General features: G+C 40.8%; 1 protein-coding gene across 1 annotated transcript in view; it reads right to left on the reverse strand.

Annotated features, from left to right (window-relative positions):
- The window catches only part of MNAT1 (MNAT1 component of CDK activating kinase), a 116,521-nt gene that overhangs the window by 73,609 nt on the left and 23,171 nt on the right, over nt 1-19,741 (reverse strand). The window contains exons 2-3 of the mRNA XM_066189016.1: nt 8,651-8,803; nt 6,985-7,058 (exon numbers count right to left, since the gene is read on the reverse strand). Of these exons, the coding sequence (XP_066045113.1) occupies nt 6,985-7,058; nt 8,651-8,803 (227 nt within the window). The remainder of the gene's footprint in view (nt 1-6,984; nt 7,059-8,650; nt 8,804-19,741) is intronic.

Genomic DNA, 19,741 nt, shown 5'->3' on the forward strand with positions numbered 1-19,741 from the left:
GCAGCAGAGAAACTTCTGCTGCCACTGATAAATCCTTCACAAGAAACAACCGCACAGTGATTGAGCTGTGTCAGGCCCTGCAGGGGGGGAAGGAGGTTCTTGTAGAAACACCACCATGGGATTTGGGAGGTTTTGGTTCAGCTCTTTCTTTCCAGGCTTTTAGGCAACCAGGGCCAAGCTAACCCCAGGCACAGGCAGCACTGCCAAGTCATTTGTACCAGCAAGGCTGCTAGAGACGAACAGAAGGAAGCAGCACGAAGTCTGCTGTTACTCATCAGGATAACACACATCTCAGTCTGGAGAACATCACAGCCCTTCTGTCAACCTCCCCACAGGTAACATGGCAGAAATGAGCAGTTAGGAGGGTTCTAGGCAAACCAAACCAGAAGTAGCCCAGACTGGCAAACCAGGTGAGAGCAATGAAGGAAACATCAAGAGATCAATGCCAGGAGCAAATGGAGATAAGGAGAAACAGGAAGGTCCAAAATGGTAGAGCTGCGGGATCCAGGTCAGTTCTCCAAGTCCAGCTCACTACCGCCAAGAGAGGCATTCCTGCTGTTATGCCCCTCTCCCCATGGGAGAGAATAATATTTAATTATAGTTACATATTTTACCTATTTTGTATATATTTATATATTTAATTGTATTAATAATATTTAATAATATTTGTATTATTAAAAATACAAAATTTCCTCAAACTGCAACAAGAAAAGGCTCAGTAAGTTACAGTTCAAGAACTTCCTAACCTTAAAAAAAGAAAAAAAAAATAATTTAAAATAATGTATTTATTTTTCCCCTTTTGCAAATAATAAGCAGTATCAAGAGGAATGACATTTCAATTCAGTCTAGCTCCAGAAGCAGCTGAACTCTTCGAGCCCCACCCCAGCATCCTCAGTTCAGAGAAGAACTAAGAGGGCTGAGTTTGTGCTTTAAGAATTTCAGAATCAACACCTGAGTTGAATTTTGGAACTTTGCTGCTGTTCCTGGGCAGACCTCTGGGCCTCTGTACTGGAGGTCTCCCACTGGCAAGAAGCAGAAGTGGAATAAAGGTTCCTTTCTCCTACACACCACCTGCTGCATCTCCATACTATAGCTTCAGGCAGCACTTCTCCCTGTGGTCTTGATCTCATCCCAGCTGGAACCTCTGGGAACTGCCATTACCCAAACAAGCCACTCCAAGTTCAGCTCCTTGGTTTTTGAAAGCAAGCTACCCATCCCAAATGTTTTGGGGTTTTTTTCCTCTCCAAAAAGCATAACATTTTCCTATTTCATATTGTGACAAACACGCATCCTCTTGGTTGGAGCAACCTCTCCTTAGTAAAACATTATTTTAGTCTCAATCTTTAGTATTTTAATGGCAATCTGACTGCCAAATTTCCAGCCCACAGGTGCCCACTGACAAGAAGTTTTAATATTTGAGTATCAGGGCACAGAAGAAGTGTCATGTGAAAATGCTGGCACACAATCAGCCCAGGGTTCTGCAATGACAGCAGCTGCATGGGAATGTCAGCACTTCCTACAGCTTAAATCCACACAGCAGCTCTCTAAACTCTACAATGACGACACAAGAAAGAAATAGCATATGAGCCATGCTGTGCTAGCAGGATGCCCAGATGCCACCTTCAGGTGCATGAGGAGACGCCAAATTGCCTCCAGGCTCCTGAACATCATGAATATTTCTCTTAAAATAAATCCAGCTATAAGTTGATGATCTCTGTTTTGCAATTATTGCTGCTTGAAACCTTCAAGGTTTGTGGGGGGTTTTTGCTTCTTTCTCAGTTATTTTAATAGGTTCAACTGGTCACAATTTGGTCTGTCAAACAAGAAGGATATCATAGGACACCAGCTATCAGAGATTCAAACTTCCAGCACCCTCAAAGGCCAGAGCAAATTTGTCCCTGATATTCAGAGAACACTGATATTTAACCATTGATGAGGTGCATTGCCCTGGTCCTAAGCATCTCCTCCTCAACGCTGACTTGTTCACATTTCAAGAGTGGAAACGCTTACAACATTTTGTTGTAAAACTGGAAACAGTGTAAAAAAGCGTAAAAAGAAAGCAGTGGTAAGTGTAACAGTGGATGTGTCTACATTAACTTCAGTGTCAACAGTCCTTTAGCACATGAAAACGGCATCTTCCCTCTACAATAAACACCTACCAGCAAAACAAGCTGCTCTTTGACACTCCATGGTTACCAGTGGCCAGCCAACCAGCCAAAACATCTTTCAACATATTTTCTAATAAATTTTTCATGAGCTTCAAAAGTCTTTTCATCAATATTTATAGAATACAAATTCTTGCCATTGTACCCTCACAATTACAGCTGACAAGTCTGTTTTGCAAGGGGCACAAGGGCACAAAAAATAATTAAGATTTTATTTCTCTCTCTTGCCCCTTGTCCCCTCCACAAGTTACTTGGCATTCAAAACTCAACAACTATAAAACCAAAGAACACATTTGCTAATACTCAATATACTAACTTTAACATAGCTAGGGACTATGCAGCACTTCTTTTTCTGCTTTGACTTTTGCCAGAAATTTATCTTAAATATACTTCTCAACTTAAAAAGAAATAAATTATAGAACTAGAAGAACTAGAAAGAGTTAAAAATCCCAACTCACATGCTACACCTACCCTGAAAAAATATTGATGCAGATCTGAATATGAGTGGCAAAGCAGATGGCTGGTTTGAAAAGGTTTCAAAGAGAAGACAGACTTATTTTTGTCCATGTTGAAATATAGCATAAGCCGATATAAGAGGCCTGAAACCCTTCAGGGAAAAGAAACAGAAGCTGTTTTGTATGCAACAATTATTTATCTACTTATCCATCTCACATTGGTTGGTTTATAAAATGACTTGCCTTGAGACATCTGTTAAGTATAACAGGAAGACTATTGTGTTTTTGTGAAACATTTCATTCTATTTAGGTGAAACTCCCAACTTCTAAAATTCAGCCTCTACAGGGGGACTTTCTCTGCTTTTCAAAACAACAATGTTCATTATAAAGTTCTACAACAGATGGAAAAATATTTTCCTAGCTATAAAAAAGAAAATGAGACAAAAATTTTAATTAAATGGCACAAGAATTTGTCCAGAGACATAGCAGTATGAATGAGTATCACTGCACTGCAGGATTAAGTTCCTCAAAATCCCCATTTTAGACTAAGAATAAAAATTATTAGCATTAGTTCATTGTAAACAATATTCCCCCCATCCTACTACAAACAATTCCTTAATTATCATCTTCATTAAACCCCAGACTGGGAATGGCAGAGTGCTACAGAGGGAGACACAACTTCATCCTCAGTCTACCTGGGATGTCACAGGCTACTGTGGCACCTTCCCTTGGTGCTTTTGATGCCTGACCCCTGTACTTTTAAAAGGAGTAGGAGAGGGGTCAGAGGCAAAAAAAAAAATGGACAAGAATTTAATAGGTCCCTTCCAACTAACATCTCTGAGATTGTAAAAAAATAATTATCAGAAACAAAAGAAAACCCATAGTTAAGCCAGGCAAGTCTAGTTGGGTATTAATAATTATTTAATTGTTTCTGTTTATCCTCAGTGGTCTTTTATTGAGTCAATAATTTTTCCAGAAAAACTGCATAGTAATGAGTGATAGAAATCACTCAGCCCCATCAGTCTAAGACAGACCATTTTGGCTGGAACACTGTGAAATCTTTGTTCAGGTGAGATGACTGAAACAGATATTTAAGGTGCCCAATTTCCAGTCGGGTTATAGTCTGTGTGAGGACCAGCAACACCATCCTGTAGAACACACAAGCAGAGAGGGGGGAAAACACCAAACCACAAAACAATAAACAGCACAAGCCACAAGTGATCACAGATAGCAAAACCCTTTCTATGCAAGGATAACTTGTCAGATAAGTGTTCTGGGCAAGACAAGTCAGGAGGCAGCCGGTATTGCAACAAGTCCTGTAGGATCAGGGAGATCCAGGAATACACGAATAACAGCAGCCTCCCTCGAAGCTGAAAGCAGTGAATGTTTTTAAAAAGCAGCAATTACCGCTTCCAATTGTGCTGCGGTAATGCCTGGGGGCCTCGCTCAGGTACCAGGAGAAGGTGCCCAGGCACACGCTGGGAGCTCTCCTGCTCCGGAGAGCTTTCACACAGGGCTTGGGAAAATGGCTACAGAGATACTCCGGGGAAAAAAAAAAATACTCGGGGGAAGAAGAAAGAGCAAGCGAAATTTGTATTGTGTCCAGAGAGTGCAACTTGCAGTAACACTCAAAGGTTTAACCGGGTCCCTCTCATCATATGGGCGCAGACCTGACTCACCCACATGCGTGTTGTCCACACCTTTCCCAAAGGCAGGTTTTAACCCTTTCACTTTATTTTTATTCCTTGTGCTAATGACAACAAACTGTGTTTACAATGTTCTCAAATTGTCCAGCCGATTTTTCTTCTGGGGAAAACTCGCTTTAAAATGTGGTTTTTATTTAAAGCCTTGTTTAACACATTTTAGCCCAAAGCACTGTTCAGTGGCTACATTCTAAACCACTTCAAAAACCTGTTTTTTATAATAGAAATCTTAAAAGGTGACTACCCTAATGTTTGTTTGACCTTCCCCCACACACACGCTGCTGCTGCACCGCCCAACTCGTCTATTTCAACAGGAAAAGTCTGTAGGTATAAAACAGCTGATATGAAGGGGGAAAATGTGTTTCAAGTGAGGTCAGCAATTGCTGTGTCTCATTCCATCGCTAGTTTTGGAGCTGACCTACCCGGAATATTTGGAAAACCCATCAGAATCAGGGTCATGAGAAATACACGTATACGTGACGTTTACATTTTCACTGTAAACTACTTCTTTTAAGCCCCTACAACAACTCCAGAAACAAAACCTTCCAGCAAAGAAGAGAAAAAGGTAAAGCTGCACTTTGACCCTGTCACAGAAAAACTGAAAGTTTGGGGCATGGGGAGAGAGGGGAAATCCAGTTCCCTGGCTCCCTACCTTCCCAACCACCATCAGCTACTGCCAGCCTGCTGAATGCAGGCTTCTCAAGGCAAAGCTGCCCTGCACATCCTTTCTTCTCCATCTTGCAGCCCGGTTTTCCACATGAGCAAGCAAGCAGGGAACTCAGAGACACACAAAAATGAAATAACTTCTCTCTCAGCAGTAAAGTGTGGAACTATCACACAGAGTCAATGACTTTTAACACACTGTTCAGTCACACCATTCACAACATGCACTGGAAAATGTCACACCAGACAACTGCCAGGTGGGGAATTCTGCCCAGGACCACAGCAGGGATGGGCTTGGGGACAAATGTGCAATGGGCTTTGTCACCAGGGAGAGCAAACAGGGCTTCAACTCTTGCCTAAAGTGATGTTGTTGAATCTAACCCGTCCTCTGGGATCTGTCTGGAGTTGGGATATCAGAAATGAACTCACTGACAGTGAAAATTAAGACTCTTCTGACTGCACCCCTTCCTTACCCTCATCATCCTGGCTGCTACATGAACAAACCAGGATGTAGTTGGACTTCCAATTTCTTTTAGTATTTTAGGTGTCCCTCTCAGGTAACTAACTCAAATTCCTAAAAACTCTATCGAGCTTCTTCACTATGCACTTGCAGGGCCAAAACAATTACTGGCCAATTTACTTTTTTTTGTAAAGTTATCAAGAGCAGCCAGGTTTCTGCTGCTTCTAAACCAAGTTCCCAGGACAGGATTTGGAACCATCTGCAATGTAAAAATCTAATCTCAAGAGCTGTAAAATAATAACATCCTGCACAAATTCATGAGGTTCAGACAATTTCAGGCAAAACTTCAACTCCCCTGTTACAGATATTGAAAAGCCCTGCAACAGCAGTAAAGTGGGAAATTGTATTTAATGCTACATGAAAAAAAGCAGGTTTGCTTCCCATGAGCAGACAGATTCTTCCAGGATCCTCTGGCCATTCTTTCTATTCATTCCCTCCTTCCCCCACACCATTCCAAAAAATACACAAACAAAGCTACACCCACATCATCTCCTCCAGATATTTGGACCCATGTGAGTGTGACTGGTGTTTCCCAGCCACACGATTTGGCTTCCTAGCCTCAGCCTTCTGATGCCAGTAAAAACATGATACATTGCTCACAGCAGTAAGTGTATTGGATACATTTCTACAAAACACTACAGTGCAAAAAGAGGCAAGGGCTCCTTTGAGAAAAATGAAGGAAAAGTGTCATCTCCATGGTTTCCTTCAAGTCACATTCACTGCCCCTCCTACATGCTCTCAGTCACCTCTTCTTCCTCCAGGTCAAAAAAAAGAAAAGCCTCAGAAGCTCATAAAAACCGAGAACAAACCATTTAGGAGTCACTCCTTTGAACACATCCTTGTTTTTCTAAGCAAAACCCATCACTCCACCATAAATCACAAGTCACCCTAACTAAGAAGAAAATAAACTCTGTTGATAACATTGTCCCTTCCCCAAAGGGCAAAGTTCTGCTTCAGCTAATGCAAAGAGAAAGAAACCAACGTCTGTTCCTCAACCTTCTCCTTCTGCACAGCAACATAAAACGCTACCACAGTGGTATGTAAGGTCATCAGCTTCAAAGCACATCCAACTACTGTACTTGCAGAAGCAAAAATGATGAAAGACACCATATGGCTTCTGTCATGGTAGATAAAGCTAATGGAGGCATATAATGAAAATTTCAATTTCTCCTGTCTTTGTTTAATCTCTGCCAGTGCAGCATTGACAGTCCCCTGCAAGCCTTTCTTTTCCAGCTTGCTTCCTCTTTGGATTGTGGGTTTTTTTTTCCTCTGGCAGACAAAATGTTTTACTTAACAATGTCCTACAGTTCAGCAAATATGATTAAAATCCAGAAAAGAAGTAATTAGATAAAAATCTGATACTATGATAGATATTACAGAAACTGAACTTAGACATTCTCATAGGCAGCTGAGTCAGAAGATAAAAGCCTGTGGTCTCATAAGCACAGCACATCAAAAGTGCAAGCATTAAGACTTACCAATTTCTTCTATTTCTTCCAAGAAATCATTATATTCATCTAGAGTGGGAAAGTCTTCCTCTCTTTTATTGTATCTTTGAGACAAGAGAAAAGTATTTATAAAACACAGAAGGATGCAATTTCCATTCAACAAGGATTTTGCTGCAAACTGATTAAGCATTGATCTAGTTTTATCTACTGTGTGCTTTGTGACTCCCAAACTGACCAGAATCTTTAATGGGAGACAGAAGTGCCTGTTCCAAAGGAAAGGAGGCAGCCTGGAAGAAATTGCTGCTATCTTTGCCTATTGTTTACCAATTCCTTTTCCAGGGTTACAGGTAAACATGAGCACAGAGGCCAAGATAGAGTTACTCCCAGACAGCTTCTTAACAAAGGCAGAGGCAACAGAAACACCCACAGAAAAAAAAAAAAAAAACCAAACTTTTTCTAGAAAAGGGAGTTTGGCTTTGTGCCAACAACAGAAAGCATATGTCAGCAGCAAACTGAAAATGCTATACAATTATCTCATATCAATTGACCATTCCAGCACTCATATTCACCTCTTCAGAGCTGGAGAAAGTAAAAAGGTGAAGGGACAACTGGCTTAGAACATGGACAGCTTTTGAAAGTCAAGACATGCAAATTTTCTTCCCAAGAAAATATAAAACTCAGATTCTGCCTGATCTGTGGACCGTGACACCCAGGAATATAAAAATCCCAAGAATTGAGGCCATATTCCAATTTGGGGGCTTTTTTTCTGCCTCCTAGAAATTAATCTGGCAAACCCAAGTGGGCCAAGCAGTATCCAACGTTTTCTCTTCTAAGTTTAGTGAACTCCGTTGGCTTATTCCACTTTGACTTCAGCAGACTTTAAAATCCAACATCAAAATTATTACTGCTTTCCACATCAGCATCTTGGTACTGAGTGGCACAGCTTCCCCACATCTCAGCAACATCATATGATTCATTTACTATTGTACCAAGTTTTAGATAAAGGCTGAGCAGCTTATAATTTACCTGTAGGTTCACTTAGGCACACACAGTTCTCTCTGGGTTGTTACGTTTATCAGATTTTCTTCTATCAAAACACCAAGTGGCTCACTTATTTTCCTTATAAAATGCTGCTTACTGGCCACAGGGAGCAAGATGCAATTTTAGACCTCATTTATCTCAATTTCAAGAGCTTTCAAATCTGCATGACAGACTGTTAACACCAGGCTTGTAAGGAACCATTTACACTAACAATTGCTGTGTGAAGCAAAAAACAATGTGAACTCTCTTTTGCCCATTTTGATTTTGGAGGGAGCTGGCCTTCAACTCTCAGAACAGGTTCCCAGGGAACAAAACAATCAAGGTCCTGTTTCTTGCTCTACTGCCATGTTCACCCCCTCAATATCTAATCATCTCCATTTTGGAGCCAAGTCTTTGCCAAAGAAGGCCACATAGAAACACCCAACATTTTCTAATGCTAAGCAGGAATCCCTCAAGGCTAAATTGAGGATTCAGCTCTCAAGAGTTGGACAAAATCAGATTCTCTGAAATCCCTGCATGATCAATGAAGTCAAGTTTTATGGTTTGCCACTTTAGGAAAAAAAAAAAAAAGAAAAATCTCCTTTGTACTATTGACTAAGTCAATTTTTTAAAAATTTGATCCATGAAATACGTTCTTTTAAATGGTGACACTCACATTTTCAGCACTTTCTTCCGGATTTCCACTTCCTTGTCGACAGCAGGATCCTCAAAGAGCTGCACCCTGAAGTTACTCTTCCTCAGGGGGGTATCACACTCGTGGCAGTTCCCAGCCCCTCTCACAAACAGCAGCTCCACACAACTCTCACATCTGTGGGAGAAAGGAAGGGGTGCAAAGGCATACAGATGTTACACAGGAACTGAAACACAGAATTACCCCCTTTCTTAGCTGTTTGCACAGCACATCTCCCCTGGATTTCACTCATTCTGCAGCACCCACAGTGGCAGGAGGCCAGGGCTCTCCACCCTGGCTGAGCAGAACGGGCTCAGCAGCACAAACACGTGGATTCTCCCTGCCCAAACAGCTGCAGCTCTTTGCTGGGACCAAACATTAACCCAAATGAAATTACGGGGTCTGTATCGAGGGGAAACTTGTTTATTGACACCAGCAAGCCCATTTCACATGGACCAGATTGTAATAGCCTTATTTACTCCAAGCACCACCTCACTGCACAAAAAATCCTGTTTATTTTCTTGATGCTGCAGTGCAAGGAGAATTCAGCCCAAGCACGGACACAAATCTTGCCTGCAGACTTCCAAGCATGTGCCAGTCCTATCACAGAGGAACTGCTGCAACAAACCTGAGCTAAACTCCAGCCCAGCAAAGCTAAAAGAGCCAAAAGCATTTCAGTCAGCAACCAGCTTTACACAGCTCTCCTGTGCCTTCTGGTAATACTTTTTAAATTGCATATAAAATAAACTTTACACGGAGGCTGCACAGAAATAAACCAGAAATAGCTCTCTGTTTTTATTTCTTTTGACCTAAGGAAGACTTCAGATTTTAACAAGATACTTGCTGACCAGCCAGTTGGCATTTAATAAAGGAAGAACACATAACAAAAAAGCTGATTTTAAGGAAAAAAAAGTACTTGGGTAGTAATAATGTGCAAATTTCTAGCAGAGGACAACACCTGCTGCAGTCATTTCCTACTGCTGGGGAGGCAAAGGGGAGCCTATTTATAGCTTTGCTATACTGAAGCCAAAACAGTCGTACATTAAGGGCTGAGCCATGTTTTACCTTCACAAACCCAGCACAAAAGCTAAACAAGTTAAGAGAAACAACACTGACATGGTTGAGAAAGATCTTAAACAAAACTTTCACACTGCTGACCTATCCCCAACTAAACTGGTTCCAGTCCTTACAGAGGCAGAGATGAGGAGAGCCAACCAGTTTTACCCAGCTTCTGTTTTTAAGATTAGAAAGTGCAAAACAAACACAATTGTATCTCACAATTAAAGAAAAAAAAAAGGCATTTTTTGTTGTTGTTGTTGTTAACACATGGAGAGCTACAGCTTCAGCCTGCACCTTGCACAGCAGCTGCCAACGTTAAAGAGCAAACCTTGAATTTACTTGGGCATTTTCCTGCTCCAGAATTCCTTTAATTAGAAAACAAGGTTATTTTTAAATACAAATTATCTGGGTAGGGAAAGATCAAACTTCATCAGCACACTAAGCCTGGAATTTAGAAGCTGCTGGAACATGGACTTAATAAAATAATGAGAAATTAATATAAAGTACATAATGAAAGCAATTCATGTCCCCAGTACAGGAGGAGTAATAGTAAATGCAAGAGAGCAGAAAAGGGTTTTCTCCTTCCTCCCCAACCAGTCTGTGCACGCAGGAGCCCGACGCAAGGACAGGCTCACTGCCTCCTTCATTCTGGCAGCTCGTGCTCTTTGTGTCTCTCTCAACACAGCAGCCAAAGCACAGAAGAGACCCTGCCTCCTTCTTCCTAAGTTAGGGAATAGGGAGTGTAAAGCGACAGAACTGAGCAGGTGGATCCAAGTGCAGGTGTTTGTATTGTTTTTTTATCCCAGTATTGCCTAAGGACCAACAGAACAGGGGTTCCATGTGCAGGATATTATTCACAGACAGTAGCACCTGAAACTGCTTCACTCCCCCTTCCCTAAATCAAAGACATTTCAAGTTTGCACAGGACTTGACTATGGAAAAAAAAAAAATCCCTCCTTGGGAAAGCACTTCATACAAGTGCTTCAACGCCTTCCCCAAGTGAAACCGTTTCTAAGGCTGCAAAATAGCTTTCCATACATAAAAAGATGAGTCAACACCTCACTATGGGAATCCCACATCAGGTGATCGCATTCTCGCTCGCTCATGCACATCCACCCTTATATTTATTTGGAGATAATTCCTTCTGAATTCAAAGGGGGCTGTATGGGACAAGTCAAGGGCAGAGCTGGACTCTGTCCATATCCTGCCTCCTCTCCCATCTCCGGACAGATTTAATATACACAGATCCCAAGTTTCCTTCCAAGCAGATCTGTCGTCCTTGCCCCCACAAACAGCAGCCACTGCACCACCGATGGTGATGTCAGGTCACACAGTTCCATCTGATTCCTGAGGAAAGGAAAAAAGTCATTTCCCCAAACCTGCTCCAAGGAATTCCTTTTGGTCTTGCTGCAGACCGCTAACATCAGTGCAAGTGTCATCACCAGGAAGGCACATTGCTATAAAGGTGGATTTAATGAATTCTTTTACGTCTTAAAGATTTCAAAATGTGACATTAAAAAAAATTACCTTGCACTCTAAAATTTAAAAATACAATATTTTTTTCACATGGATTATTTAGCTAGCTAGTTAAAGATAATGTAGCAATTCTTGTGACTTCATACAAAGGTGCCCAACTCATTCAATAGCACAGTGGGACACCCCAACACAACCGGTATTATCTGATATTAGAGAGCTCCTCATGGCACACAGATCACATCATTTCAGGAGCTCCTTCCACTTCTTTCCAAGTCCAACTCTTCCCCACTGGCCTTACTGTAAGGACAGCTGACTGTGGAACCAGGACATCATTCTGTACATATTATGTGTGGCATTCCACAAATGAGCAAAGCACCAAAGCACCTGCTTAACTCACCTTCAAATTAGGACCAAAACAGATGGCCCTGTGTTTTCTTAAATTAGGAGCCTTAAATCGGCAATTTTTCATTTGCATGTGTATTATCTATGCAGATATGCTACAAATATAAACTAATGATGACAAACGTTCATATTTTTAAAAATCACATCCATACATTTGCTCAATACTGAGTTTGTCTGCAGAAAACAGCTCCACATGAGATCTAAATAGGGTGTGATGTTGCTGCTTCTCCTGTTCACACTGAGGTTGCACAGCCTCGGCAATCGCTACTCTACTTCACACACTCACTAAAACACTTCACTTCTCTCTGGGTTTGAGTTTGTATCTTGAGAACATGTAATCAGGATGAAGATATCAATAGAAAATGCCCAAGGACTTCCACATAACATACAACAGGGACAATCAGTAATGCCAACCAGGAACAATGAAGTCTCCTGGTCTGTGACACCAATAAGCATTAGAATGCTCATTTTCATTTCATGGACAGTGGTTTTATCCGTTGTTCTTCTCTTTCATCCCCATGAAACATTAATCAAAAGACCCAGTCTCTGAGTAGTCTAGAACACCACATTTTTGGGGGAAGCAAACAATAAAGCATCTACATGGTTTGGCACCATCAATGCATAAACAGCACTACGGGCCCTCATGTTCAAGGACTTCAGGATCATACAAAAAATGCTTTTGGTACATTGCAGAAAACAAGCAGAGGTTCCTCCCCAGAAAGCTGTTAAGATATTTATCAACTAAATTACATTTACTAGGAACTAAGTGTTTGTTTTGGACAGAGTGTCTTCAAAGGGTACAAGATTTGTGCCCAATCCCGCATTCCTCACACATGCACACATTCACTTCATGCAGGGATGATGGCAGATAAGGAATCAACCCTCTGGGACACTGAAGGATGAAAATGGCTCACAACATCAACATAACTCGATGCTGCTGCTCACTTTTTTAGCTTGGCTGGCAAGGGAGCAAACAACAGATTAAAGGAACAGCTATTTTCACAACCAGGAACACAAGATATTCTCAAATTTTTAGATTCTGCTGAGCATTACAAAAATTTGCAGGACTTCAGATATGCAGCCATTAATCATTTCAGTACAAAAAAAAAATCTTCATGGCTTTTGCTGTTGACTAGGAGTATTACAGAATGAGTTGCTACCTCTCTTTACAAAGCCTATTTTTAGTAGAAACACTCATTAAACAGTATCAAATACTTAGAATTCCTAAGCCCCTCTTTCTTCAGCTTTTGTAACCAAGATGTTTCTGTTATTTAAAGTAACAAAACAAATTATCCTCTCTACTAGGGAAGAAACAGTTTCGATTAAAAAATAATAATACAGTCTTCAACGCATAGCCAAGACCTGAACCACAAACAAGAGGAGTGGAAAGAATCAGCAAAAATGATGTGTTTTCACTTGTTCCTCAATTTCAATGTCAGAGGGAAATTTACTCACAGAAGTAGAATGACTTGATTTATGGTGAGGGAATATTAAAAAACAGAAAACACACACATGAGAAAGCTTACAGAATGACATCTAGTTTTTTAAATCAAAGATGCTTCTAGAAACATTTCTGGGCTTCTTGCTTAGCTTGGATCAGACAATTTGATATTCTCAAGCAGGGATTCTTGAACTGAGACAAGAACAGCCCAGTTTGGGGGGAGCAGCTGTCAAACCCGTTTATTTCACAACCTTCAGTACATTTAACAAGTCACAGTGGTTTCTGCTACACAGCCAAGAGCTCATCAAGGATTTGCAGTTGGCCACTGCAGCTTTGTTTTCTGGGCTGATGGACTCCTAGACACAGCCTGGAAGGCGGGTTCTTCCTGGAGTCTGCAGCAACCATGACCTCTGTGATCCAAAAGAGTCAAAAGAACCCAGTTAAAGCCATTTTTTCCCTATGTTACAGGATAGGGACCAAAAGCAGAGGAAAGAGAAGCGTGACTCCAGTGACATCAAGCGCTTCGGAGAGCCTCAGAATAAAGGAGCTTAAGAGATCAGTAGGCAGCTAGGGATAAAAATCAGCCTTTTCCTTTTCACACCTCAGCTTCAGGAATCCATAAATCCTTATCCAACTACTTGCAGTAGCTGCTGCCTATGTTTCTATGTTTTTTGGGCCATCTCTTCCCTGACTGCCAAATACAAGAGGGAGTTAGGAGAAGATGATGCCAATTACTCTCTCTCTCATTCCTGTCCAAATTCTTCTAAGTTCTACCAGTGAGGATTTTGCTGTCCTTACCTTGTGAGAAGACAACTTCAGAATGCTCTCAAAACCTTATTTGGCCAAAAAACCCTCACAATGGGTCTTGTCTTCAACTGGTAAATAAACAGGTCTCACAGGCAGCCCGTGTGCCATGCAGAGACCACAGCTCATCATGGCAATAGGACACAGCTTTCAGGCAGGAACCACAACTCCATCGGATTCATATGAGAAGTGCTCAGTTCAGATGAAAATTTGGGGGGGTTAAACACTGCTGATAAGCTGTCTGCAGTGGTCTGCAGCTCCCTTCTCTTCAGCCCAGTCACACACACTGTGACACAAAATCTCAGAGATTGCTTTGCTAACATTTCATTCTTTTTTCAGAAGTATCAAGACTCCAGAGAGCTGATCTGAACCCCTTCCTTTAAACAACAAAGCAAAAGCAAAAAGACTCCGGTGCTCTGCCTCTGTCTGTGTTCTGTCAATTCTCAGCGTCATCTGCCAGGCTGCTGAGAACACAATCCTCCTTCTGGACTATTTATATCTTTTGGGAAAAGGATGCACGCACACCACTTCTGTTTCATTTTTGGTTTGTCAGACAAGTTCTGCTCCGTATTGCAGAAAAGAGGAGGTTAAATGAGCCCAGACATCTCAAAAATTTAGGAGACATTCAGGCACAGTTAACCCTACTTTTCCAAGCTCCCATGTACATACTCTGCTGTACAGACCAGTTCACCTCAGCTGCACCCGAAATAAAGCAGACCAGGTAGTGGCTGAACAACAGCCCTGACTGACTGGCATTTCAAAAGGAAAAAAAAAGGAAAAAAATACTAAGTCAATTAATAATAAACAAACATTTCCACCACCCATTGTGTTTCAACATTTCTACTAGAAAACCGTTCCAAGGGGCTTAGACCTGACAAGAGAATTTGCAGCAAGCTAAAACTTAAATCACTTTTATCCAGTACAGACGAGCCTCTTTTTTCTCTAGGGGGAAAAAGAAAAAAAAATTAGAGAAGCTTTTATGTTATTAACTCTTGATAGTATAGAAAAAAATATTTCTATTCTATTTAAGTATTTCTATTTAAATAAAAGTGGTTCTTTCTGACGTGGTGCTGCCTAGTCAATTAAGGACACAATCATAAAAACATGTCTTACAGCACCATTCTGTCAGTTTGGTCACACAACAGGCCAGTACTTGACAGGCCAATTCTTGACACTTCAAGAGCAGCTGTGTGGCATTGAGAAATAAGTGCTTTCACAATGACTAGGCACACCAAAACCGACCCAGAATTTACTCAGTGTACCAGAACAACTACTCCAAATCCATTATGGTCTATTGGGCAAACACATGCACTAAAATAATAATTCAACTGTGTCAATAACCTTTTTTATTATGCTTTATTCTCTTTCAATGAGAACTTCGCAAGTTTTCAGAGTTCTCAGCAAACATCAAATTAAATAGTTATCTGGATCAACACCTGAACTTAAGTCACAATTACGAAATTTTCCATGTCTGTCCAAATTGCCAAAACTGCATTTTTTTGACACAACCCAGTTCAACGTCACCCATTGTCTCACAAGACAAACACACTTATCATTAACAAGTGTGAGATCTCACACCAGACTCCACAGGAGATATGTTCAAAATATTCTCCCTTCTCCCTCCATATCCATTTCTCACTTCATGAGAAAGTCCTGCACCATGGTGTGGGCTGAGCTGCCCCCAGAGCAGACAGGACTTACTAACTCAAGAGCTCTGAGCACTCACTCCATCACACCAAACACCTACAGAAGCCAAAAATACATGGAAAAAAACCCTAAAACATAGACAACAAAAAATAAACACTTGGGGGTCCCAAAATAGTCGCAACAAACCTCTTCCTTGATCTGAAACAAGACTTTACCTTTTGTCCTGTATTTTCAATGCATTTTACAGTGCGACCGCAGTATGTGAGAACAAGACAAGGAAATGCGGCTTTACGGTAAAAGGGGAAAAACATTAAAAGGTATTTGTGGCATGATGGGATATCCTGACCACATTACTGAGGGTTTGTCACAAGACACTCCCATATTTCATGTCTAATCTCAGAGTAAGAAGATAAAATTGATAAGACACATCTGTCAGAGAGCCAGGCATGTGACCAAGGTTTTCCAAGATACAGCAGCGGTTTGGGGTCTCAATGGGAAACATGCAAGGCTTTAAAAGTCTCTCAAAAATCAAACTCCTGACCCATCCTTTGCAAAGATACTGTTGAGTGATCTACAAATGTTGGCTCATCTCTCCCAGCTATTGGGAGGAACCAAGCCAAATTCCTGCAAAGAGCACAGACTTGTGTTTGACTTGAAGCATGAAAAGTACACAGTCCGGTTTCCTCAAGCTATTCAAATACAGAGACAGTGTGGGTGTATGTACACACGATTAGAAACAACTGAAAAAACAGCCTGGTGGAGCAATAACTGCATCACCCATGTCCTGGACAGCTCTGAAACCCCTAATAGTGCTCAAAAAACAGTGTAACAAAGTGATGTCCTCCCTACCACTAAACTTGCTTGGTTTGAAACAACTGAGAGAACAAGTTGCCACGACCAAGTGGGAGCTCCTGCATAAATCTTGGTTTATGATACAATAAAATCAACTGTTTCTTTTCATTTAATTACAAATGAATGGCCAACCTCAAAGGTTAAGACATCATCTGCCATTCTGATAAGCAGCAGAAGTCGCAACAACGCTGAGTTTATACATTCAGCTTGGGAACACCAGAAGTGTATCCCCTTAAGTCAGCACCAATGCCAGAGAAGCTGCTGTAACCTGCACTGCTGTGCACTATCCTTCCCCTGCTGTCCTCTCCCACAGGCCAGGACAACATTTGTGCAGCCACACAGTTATTTTTTGGGTTATTTTCCAGCCAGATAAACTCTCCCATTGGGTGCAGCACACAGGCAGGTTACAGTCTGAACAAGATCCCTGAACTAAGATCCCAGGGACTTCCACTGGGTGGGAGGGCATAAAAAGCTGTTCTTTTCTTCCCAGCCTCTGAATCAACAGCATCCAATGCTATTTATTAGAATCTCTCCTGCCCTCTTCCAAAGCTTTTGAAGCATACTCAGCTAGTTTATCTTGATCCAAAAGTGTAAGGAGAGAAAAAAGACCCAAAAAGCGTCTCTACCAGTATTTCAGGGTATCCTACAAGGTACTTGATCAACACACCTTTAAAAAGCTGAGTCAACAAACAGTTAAAACACAAGCAATGCAATAACACCTGGGGTAGCAGACAGAGAGGAAATACTATTTTTCAAAATTACTAAAAAATAAGACAGACAAAAGACCATTACAAATTATTTCCAAGTATTTTACACCAAGAACACAAGATTACTTTACAGTCAAGTCCTTCCACAACAGAAACAGAAGGCAACACAACTGATAAAAATTAATTCACGCATTTGAAACAAGTCACAGAGACACTGCTCTTTAAGCTCATCACTTAAAGAGCATCAAGCAGAGAAAGTGACAGCCCTGGACCAATTAAACAGCACCTCGTGGTCCCTGTGCCATGTGGTGCAGTCAGGAAAAGGCACACGGAACCCAAGGCAGCAGCAGAAGAGCTGCTGGTGTTTGAAAGAGTCACCAGCAGGATGTGAGGCTTAACCTGAAGCGACCAGAGTGGTTCTGGTCAATCACACTCAAAACAGATGAGCTCATCCTATTAAATGCTCAAAAAGGCAACTAGATAACCACAAGAGTAGGAAGATTGGCTTTTCAGGAAAAATAGCAGAAAAAGCTACTGAACTGTAACGAGTCCAACCAATAGAGTAAAACTTCCTACTGAAAATTGTACCTCTCATCAGTCACAACAGTTGGGGGTCTGGAATCAGAATCAACAGGAGTAACAGGACAAAAGTGTAGTTTAAAAAATTAACATTATTTTTTTATAAGTTTTGTAAGTTAACAAGAGGAGGATTTGATGACCTGATTGTTTACAATAGGTAACCAGATTTGGTAAAGATGTCTCCAGTCTTATCTATGGTCCTGGTTATGTGCTCTAATGACTGAAACTCTGAAACAACAATAGTTTAGGAAGGAAAATAAAGGAGAGAAAAAAGCTAAAGCTATGTGCACCTAAGAACTGGGCTATGCTTGTCTTCCTCTACATTTTTTTCAGTATTCAATCATCTGTTCCTTCTGCTCATAACAGTAATCACTCTTAGCCATCAGTCGAAAGCAGTTTTCCCAAATTAAACATAGATTAACATTCTTCTATCAAAAAGCAAGTAATTTATCTTATCTGGCATAACCCATAATACATGTATGTCAGACTTGGATCCATTTTTTTACATTGTGTAAAGACAAAAGACCATTCTGCTTGTCCTTAATAGCCAATACAACACACAGAAGAAACTGAAGTAAGAAGCCTCAGCTTGTCCTACTTCAGATAGAACATGCAATTTATTATGGAGATACAGTCTACTATCATGTAAAAAAAGTCCTTTCTGCAGCAAAAGGTGGTGGTCATGACTCAAAAAATCATTCATCCCTCCTCTCCAGTCCAATACAGGCTCAGGGAACAAAGTGCTTTTCAATGCTGCTGCCTTTTCAGTGACCAAAACCACCAGTAGCCTTTGAATACAAAGGACTCAGTAATATTTCTGCTGTTGAGATCACATGGGTTTTCTGGACTAATGTAGGTAGTTTTACATCATGTCACGATTCCCTACTGAAATTTCAATTGATTAGGACATTATTTATTCGCTGCCCTAAAGCACCATTTAGAATGACTTGCTAAATCTCTGTTGGCTTTACTATTGCAATTTGAATAGGTGGATGTCAAAGAAGGAAGAATGATCTCTATGAACTCCTGTAATACCTCACAGAGTAGAGCCCAAATTATTCTGAACATTAAGGTGCAGAAAAACAAAAGATGCAACTCAGTAACACTTTATTGCCATCTTTCACCAAATTCAGACTTCATCCTTCAAGAAATAAGCCGAGGCAAGTATGTTCTAAAAAGAAACGTTTTGGCAAATCTACTTTTTTTAACCTAAAAAAAGTTAAAGGAGATGTAAAGAATGAACCCAAAACCAAGTAAAGCATTTCCTGTTGCAGCGAGTCTCTCATTTAGGAGTGGCTTATTTACAGGAGATCACTTCCCAGCACTTTTGATCCACGGATGATCTTTAGCATCACAGGCACCTTCTCGGGCTCTGTGCCTGCACTCCCTGAAACTGCACCACTGACAAAAACAAATTCCCCGAATTACAGGCTTAGCTTTCATTTCTGTGGCCCAACAGATTTTTATTTTACTTTCTTTAAAGGCGTCTTTCTCTCCCCAGTCTTAATTTTCCCCATTATAAGTGCAAAGACGATATTCATTAGAAAAACCCCAAAGCAGCAATTCAGTTTCGCCGCCTCCCTGGTCTCATTTGGGAAACTCCCACTTCCTACCAATTTTTAAGGGTCATTCCTCACTTCATTTTCACATAATCCCCAAACAACCATTATCACATCTTTTCTCAGCATGAGATAAAATATAGACTGTGCTTCATAAACAGTGGAGACCTTAAGATTACATTCTTGGTGGGACACAGCGTGATAAATATTTCAGGGATGTCTTGAAATACCCTTCAATATGCAACACGTGGCCAGTGAAACAAATTTCACAAAAACAAGTATATTTTGACCTATTAGAAAAAAAATAAAAAATAGAAAAAGGAAAAAAACACACCAAAACCTCCTTCCCCCATCTCACCCTGGTCATTGAGCAGGTCAGGTTACAATTTCCTTTCTAAGGGTGGCAGAAATCTCGACCTACTTTAAAGCATGGTAGAGAACTTTTTTTTTTCATTTTAAATTTAATCATTCCAAAAAATGCTTTTTCCTCAAGCTCAAAAATAAACAGCAACTGCTACTCTAGTGCATTAAACCACTTGGTGAATGTCAT

This window comes from Chamaea fasciata, unplaced genomic scaffold, assembly GCF_029207755.1.
Source record: "Chamaea fasciata isolate MVZ Bird 193981 ecotype frontalis unplaced genomic scaffold, bChaFas1.0.hap1 SCAF_7, whole genome shotgun sequence".
NCBI lineage: Eukaryota > Metazoa > Chordata > Aves > Passeriformes > Sylviidae > Chamaea > Chamaea fasciata.